We start from the raw sequence: 7,604 nt of genomic DNA, 5'->3' as shown, positions 1-7,604 counted from the left end.
ATTCAAATGTATATTCTCCACTTCAGGAAAGACATTGATAGGTTAGAGATGCTCAAGATTTTCAAATAGGAGGACTTTGAAATCTTGCCTTATTAGAATTGGTGGAAGAAACGGAGGCTGTTTAGCCTGGGAAAGATAAAATATGAGTATCAGGGCAGGGGTTGAAATTAAAGCTATTTTCAAGTACCTGAAAGATTGTGATGTGGCAAAAAGATATGACTTGTTCTATTTGTACTCAAAGGTAAGAACCAGGGGCAAAAGGCAGACATCGAGAAGCAACACCTTTAAGTTTGATGTAAGGAAAGTATTTAAAAAATAGTAGTGATCAGAAATAGAAGGATCTGCCTAGCCATCAGATCCCCATTAATACTATTTCTCTGGGAAAGTGACTTAAGTCCATCAACTTCATGTTATTTGTCTACAAAAGGGGCATAACAATATATAAGTATTCATCTCACACAGTTCATAGGAGATTGAAATGAGAAGAGTGCTAGAAAGCTTTTGAAAATATTTAAGTCCTGTAGAAATGTGAGTTTTCAGCATTGATGGCAAGGACTATGTCTCACCTAAACTTGGCTACCCCTCACAAATTTATTGCAGTGCCCTGCACACAATATATCCATTATCAACATTATTTAATTAAGTCTCCATCAGGACTGAATAGTAACCCACTGCTCAAAATGCTCCTTCAGCTACTGAAGGATGATAGAATAGTCTCAAGTGATGTTTATAGAGTATTTGGATATTGTAAAACAATTTACAGACATGATTATATTAGAGTCCCAAGACAGCCCTATGAGTTCTATGACACAATATAATTATACACGTTTTATAGATAAGGAAATGGATGAAGTCTATTGACTTACCAGTGGAGAAATGGTGAATTAGATAGAAAATGGTTTGTTTGTTTTTCCAGGACTTCCTGGCTCCAAGTCCACAAATTTTTCCACTCTACTATGTTGCTATCTGAATAAGCATTGCAGTCTTGGATTGGGTATACTAGAACTCATCTGGTTTGATAGGAAGGAAGGTGGCTAGGACTCCAAAGAGGATAATTATGCAAGAATTTTATATTCAAGGTTATACCTTGAAGTTCCAAGCTGAGGAAGCCTATGATTCTATCAGAGAAACACCTGCCTAGTCACTGGTACAAAGAGGTCAAAAGTTCCTAGTGACAGAGTGGACACTCCTATCCACTGCTGTGGCATGGATGATAATATAGTTAGGAATGTCCATTCCTATATGCCCTTCAGCTCAGCCTAAGGAAACACAAAAGAAACTAGATGGATGAATAAATGACTAAAGGATTTGGACTCACAGGCTGGTACAACAGTATGGAACCCAATAGTGGAATGTTTCAATGTCAAGAGCTAAAGTTGGGGCTGAGGCTGGGACTTTATGCAGATCTGGGAGACCTCAATCTCTGAGGAACTGGTGGTCCCTTGGAGCTAAGTGGCACCTCTGCTGACAACTTATGAATAAAACAAGCCATTAAATTCTTCTCTGACCATTGGGGAAAAATGAGTACACACAGAGACCATTTCCTCATGGGTATTTTGTCATTCTTAGCTTGTTAGCAAAGTAAAGTTGAAAGGGCCCTCGACAAAGCCATTAAATAGTTTGATTCTGTTCCTTCTAACTATGTGACATGGACCAAGTCACTGAACATCTCCAAGTCTCCATTTATTAATTTTTGAAATGGATACCATCATCTCAAACCTGAATACAATAAAAAAGTTTTGGAAAATGACCTGAAAAAAATTTCACTCTTTCTTTTTAGCTTGTTATTGGAACAATAAAAATCTGTGATTAAGAGAAACTGAGGGAAAATGGCATGAGCAAAATCAATTTATTAGCAAGACAAGAAATTGCCAAGAAAAGGGACCCAAGGATCCTCAGTAAACTAAGATGTATCAGACAGTCAGGACAGTTCTTTTATATAACTGGTTACATAAGGTATAAGACACAATCCAGTGATAGAAACTAAACCTAGACTGTAATTGGTCACACAAAGATGAAGGTTGGAGTTTGTTTGGCTTGGTTTCAGATGGGGATTTCCATAATCAAGAGCAATAAGGAAATGGCAGAGTTTATTAACATATCCTGGAAAGTCTCATGGTAACTGAACATATTATTACCAGAGTGACTTATCTCCCCACCAGGGTCAGTAAAAGCTCACATATTTCTCTTTGTGGTTCTAATTTAGCCCATAGTAAAAGGAAAATAGAACTCATAAATTTTACCAATTAAGTCCAGAAATATTGATTCTAGGCACCAAATACAATTCTTAATCAATAATTAATTAATTATGCATAATACTGCAATAATGTTATTATAATAAATAATGACATGAAATAAAGAGAGGCTTCAATTCTTAATTTTACATTATCCTCTGAATAAAGTTGTTCTTGACAAACCAATTTACATGCTGATATTATAATACCTTTCTAAATCTCCCAACATGAGCAAGATAGGTCTCCAGCTCCTATAAAATAATTTGTTACTAAATACTGGATAGCCTTTACTTCATGCCTCAGAAAAATCAAAATATGTTTTTAAAAACTCACAGGAACTTCTTTTCATTTACTAAAATATACAAAGCACTCAAAGAACTATAAGGGAATTGATATTGAGGTTGGCATCAGGATGCTATACTCCCATCAAAACAAAATACCTCTCTCCCACAGGATCATTCAAACATCTTTTCAGGCCCTTTGGATCACCTTGTGATTTATATTCTCTTCTAAAGGTAGACACATATTGTAGGATTGTGCTGAATACAGCTTCAACTGCTTTATAAAGAGATAATTACAGTTTGAATATGAATATTTAGGCAATAAAAATCAGCAAGTGCTATAAATTAGGACTTTATTTTTCTTTTATTTTGTTGATCTAGACTCCACAAGCTGGTAGAGAAAATAATAATGATCATTGAGTTTTAAAATGTGTCATGTAGGGGGTATTTGGGTGGCTCAGTGGATCAAAAGCCAGACCTAGAGATGAGAGATCCTAGGTTCAAATCTGGCCTCGGACACTTCCTAGATGTGTGATCCCGGGTAAGTCACTTGACCCCCATTGCCTAGCCTTTACCTCTCATCTGCCTTGGAACCAATACATAGTGTTGATTTTAGGACAGAAAGGTAAGGGTTTAAATTAAAAATAAATAAATAGATATATCTGACAGAGAGACAGACAGACAGACAGATAGATAGATAGATAGGTAGGTAGGTAGATAGATGGATAGATAGATAGATAGATAGATAGATAGATAGATAGATAGATAGAGATAAAATGTATCATATATATATTTCCATATAGCTAGTTCTGAAGCATTTACCAGCAACCCTCAGTTTTAGAAAGGGGCTGCTGATAAAACAATGCCATTATCATCAAAATTACACTTTCAAAGCAACACAGTAGTTTTTCTCTCTAAGTAATTTACTGTTAAAAAATTATGTAGTTGATCTTCTTTCTGGAAGGAAAATGTCTAGAAATGTCATATTATCCCTCTGTGTGTTCATATACACACGAAAATACAATTCATTCCACCCAACAATCTTATAAGAGATTGGATACATTTAAAGACCTTTAAACATTAGGAAACTGAGGGTTACAATTTAAGTGACTTTCCTGAGGTTGTTTTTGTTTAGCATATTTTTTTAGATATATCTAACACTTCAAGACACAATTTAGGGTTTTCTTGGGAAAGATACTAGGATAGTTTGCTACTTCCTCCTCTAGCTCATTTTGTAGATGAGGAAACAGAGCCAAATGGTAAAATAAAATGTACACTGGGTGACACACTTATAAAGAACCTAAAGCTGGATTTGAACTCAAGTTGTCCTGATTCAAGACTCATTCCTCTAAAACACTGTACCACCTAGCTACTCTAGGTTACATAATAGGTGCATGAAGTTACACAACATGAATATATCTAATAATGTAAACTCAGATCTCTCTTAAATCCAGATTTAAGACTCTTTCTATGGCCTAATTTTGCCTCTGAAAAAGTTTTTATTATACTTTTGTTTGAATAAGAAAATTAGAATGACTTGGAGTCTGGTTCACAGAGGGAAGAAGTTTCACATTAGATTTTCTCTCTAAGAAAAAGGATGATTGAATTGAAGTCCTTGTCCTTTAATAGCTTTCCTTAAAGCATTCTTGACCTCTTTGTTTCTCAGACTATAGACCAAAGGATTCAGCATGGGGATGACCATGGTATAGAATACTGACACCATTTTGTCTGAGTCCATTGAATGGCTTGAGCTTGGCTGGAAGTACATGAAGATGATGGTCCCATAAAAAATGGACACTGCTGTGAGATGGGAAGCACAGGTGGAGAAAGCTTTCTGGCGGCCTTCAGCAGAATGGATGTTCAGTATGGTGATAAAGATTAATAAGTAGGAGGTAAAAATGACAAGAAATGGAAATAAGGCACTGAATGATCCTATCGTAAAGATTACTGTCTCAGTGATGTAAATTTCAGAGCAAGATAGAACTAGGAGAGGGGAAACATCACAGAAAAAATGATGGACCACATTGGACCTACAGAAGGAAAGGTTAAACATGTTTCCTACGACTATAGAAGAGGTCAGAAAGCCACAAATGTAAGACCCACTGGCCAGATATGCACATACTGTTGAAGTCATGATAGTGGTATAATGTAGGGGCTTACACACAGCTGCATGGCGATCATAGGCCATAGAGGCTAAGAGAAAACTTTCAGTAGCTGCAAAGGCTCCAAAGAAGAATGATTGTGAAGCACATCCATTATAGGAGATTATCTTGTCCCCTGTGAGAAGCCCAGACATCACCTTTGGGGTAACAGTTGAAGAGTAGCCAAAATCCACCAGAGAGAGGTTACTGAGGAAAAAATACATGGGAGTGTGGAGGCTGGACTCCCAGGAGCTCAGAGCTATTATCCCCACATTCCCTACTAGGGTGATGAGGTAGATGAGGGTGAATATTATGAAGAGAGGAATCTGAAGCTCTGGGGCATCTGTTAATCCTACAAGGATAAACTCATTCACCTCAGATTGGTTCTCCATTATTGTCATTTGAGAGGGGTCACTCACCTGCAACAAAAGAATAACTATCAGAAAAATTAACTTTGATGATTGACTAGATGAATGATACCTACTTGTAAAACAGTCAGAGACATACCTTATGTGTCATATAAATAAGGTATGAAGGGACAAAGAACATCAAAGTTATCAAAAAAGTTACTCTGGGTCCCCCAAATTTTAATACAAAGAAGGATAGGTATGTCAGGTGCTACTTTGCATCTTCCTTTTCAATCCATCACATATTTATTAATTCTCAAAGTGCAATACCACACTTCAGGAAAGAAAACTAGCAACCATGAGCATAAAGTGGATTTTTCTTGGTCCAGTTTGAAGAATTAGACCTTTTATTCTAAATGCTTCACTCTGATGAAGTAAAAGGAGAGCACTAAAGGAGAAAAGAGAGGAGGAAAAATAAGAGAAAAGATTAAAATAATGGAAAAAGAGAAAAGAAGATCAACAAGAGTTGGCTGAGATTTCACTGGAATCCTGGCCAGTACCAAAATCATAGTATTATAAGGTTTATGTAATGTATTAAAGTGACAAGTTTCTAATTAGGAAGAGTTGCCAGTGGATGCATAGGTCTGGAAATCATCTCTCCAAAAGACTACTGATGGATCACTTACAAAATAAATGTATTATTTCTAAATTTGTTTCCCTCCCACAGCCTTTCCCTTATTCCATTCTCCACCACTCCTACTGAGGAAACAGAAGGAAACAAACAGGGACATTTAGGCCTTTCAATTCACTAAAGGGATCTTTAGATCCCAGAGAAATCACTAGTGTTTTGGTTTATCTTCCTTCACATTCCATTCAAAATCTCACCTACACAAAGACTTTCTTGATCAATCTCAGTTCTAATACCTTTGCTCTTTTAATTATTTCTTACTTATCTAGATATTGCTTGTTTGCCCAGAGTCTGGAAATTGTGAGGTGATGTAGAGGAGGGACTGAATTTTTCTTTCTTTGCATTCTCAAGTGCTTAACATGATAAGGAGTACATAGTAAATTCTTAATAAATGTTTATTGACTCATTTATTGACCAGTGGTAAATCTCTCTCTGAACTAAACTAAGTTGTCCTTTGAGCATCAGAGAAAAATATATAATCCACCCCCAGACCTCATTATTAGTCTTTACAGCTTGGAAAGACATGCCACCATTGTGCTTTACTCACTTAATCTTAGAGAATTTAGTTTTATCTCTACCACCATGATACATTAGAAGAAAGCTTTCAAAGAAGTTCCAAGTAGGCTGTCACATGCTGTCTATAACAAGTTGTATTTTGAAAAAAAAAACATAAGAAAAAGAATCATAGAATCTCAAGTTTGGATTGTTAATTAGACTGTCATCTACCTGAACTCACATCTGACCAGGATTCATCTATATAAGTTACCCAAAAGGCATGCAAAATTTAAAAAGATCAGGTTATGTGGGGAAAATGAAAGATAAGAAATATATACAGTTCTAGTAGCTGATAGGGTCTTCATAGTATTATGTCTTACAGTCAAGATAAATTAGGATTTCTAATGCATGAAAATAAATGTGGCTCTCAAGGTAACATATAGACTTGAAGAATGAGAAGCACACCTGGAATATGGTTCTGGAAGCTATCTCCCCTATTCAAGTAAGATATAATAAGACAAGGCTGTTATATTTTTTTAAACTGAAAATATATACTCATATGTGGAAATCCAAAAACTAGATGGAGGAAACATGTAGAAATCATATATATTGTTAGCAAAATAAGAGTATTCTCTTAAACAGAACATTTCTATTGGAAGAGGAAATAGATCAGAAAATTGGTAAACATCAAAAACTTAGCATTAAAGGATGTTATATTTAGTGATGAAGGACTTCAATTATCAGGGCATTTGCCAGAGTTCTTTCTTATTCTGCTTCCCTACCTCTGTCTCTATCTCTCTTTTTCTCTGTCTCCCCTGCCTGTCTCTCTTTTTTTTTTCTTTGCTTCTCTCCGTGGGTCAGTGTCTATACATCCATCAATCAATCAATTAATCAATCAATAGTTATCATCATTGATTAAACTATGCATCTCTGTCTATCTACAACAAAGAAGGCTACTAATTTCTTGATGAAACTGATATTTTTTATCTATCAAAGGTTCAAAAGTGAAGGAACTAATATGAGGAATTTCTAGTCTACATTTGATTTTCTTAAGGGATGAGAGTTTGTTAGACAGGATCAAAATAAAAGGGAAATTTGAAGGAGTAAGGGGAAAGTAAATGATCTTCATTTGAAGTAGATAAAGTTTGAAGTAGATAAAGATAAAGAAGTGGAACTCTGAATTTGAAACAATGTCTTCAGTTATGGGTTCCATACTTTAGGAGAGCCATTAACCACATAGATATTTTCCAGAGGAAGTCTTCCAGGATGGAGAAGGGCTTCAAAATATTACCATATTATAATTGGTAAAAGGAACTGAAGGTAGTTTAGAGAAGGAAAAAATAGAGGTTTCAGGGCAGGGATTGGGAATAAAATTTCCTTCAATTATATGAAAAAATGTCATATGGAGTAAGAATATG

General features: G+C 35.6%; 1 protein-coding gene across 1 annotated transcript; it reads right to left on the bottom strand.

Moving 5' to 3' along the window:
- Positions 1-1,921: 1,921 nt before the first annotated feature.
- On the bottom strand, positions 1,922-5,057 carry LOC100026812 (olfactory receptor 5B12). Its single transcript, XM_007497687.3, has 2 exons — positions 4,126-5,057; positions 1,922-2,000 (listed from the first exon to the last, which is right to left on the bottom strand). Exons 1-2 carry the CDS (start codon positions 5,055-5,057, stop codon positions 1,922-1,924), a joined length of 1,011 nt encoding a protein of 336 aa, XP_007497749.2.
- Positions 5,058-7,604: the final 2,547 nt, after the last annotated feature.

Source organism: Monodelphis domestica, chromosome 6 (genome assembly GCF_027887165.1).
Source record: "Monodelphis domestica isolate mMonDom1 chromosome 6, mMonDom1.pri, whole genome shotgun sequence".
NCBI lineage: Eukaryota > Metazoa > Chordata > Mammalia > Didelphimorphia > Didelphidae > Monodelphis > Monodelphis domestica.
The sequence above is the reverse complement of the archived record's forward strand: the minus strand, read 5'-3'. Positions and strand labels throughout refer to the sequence as shown.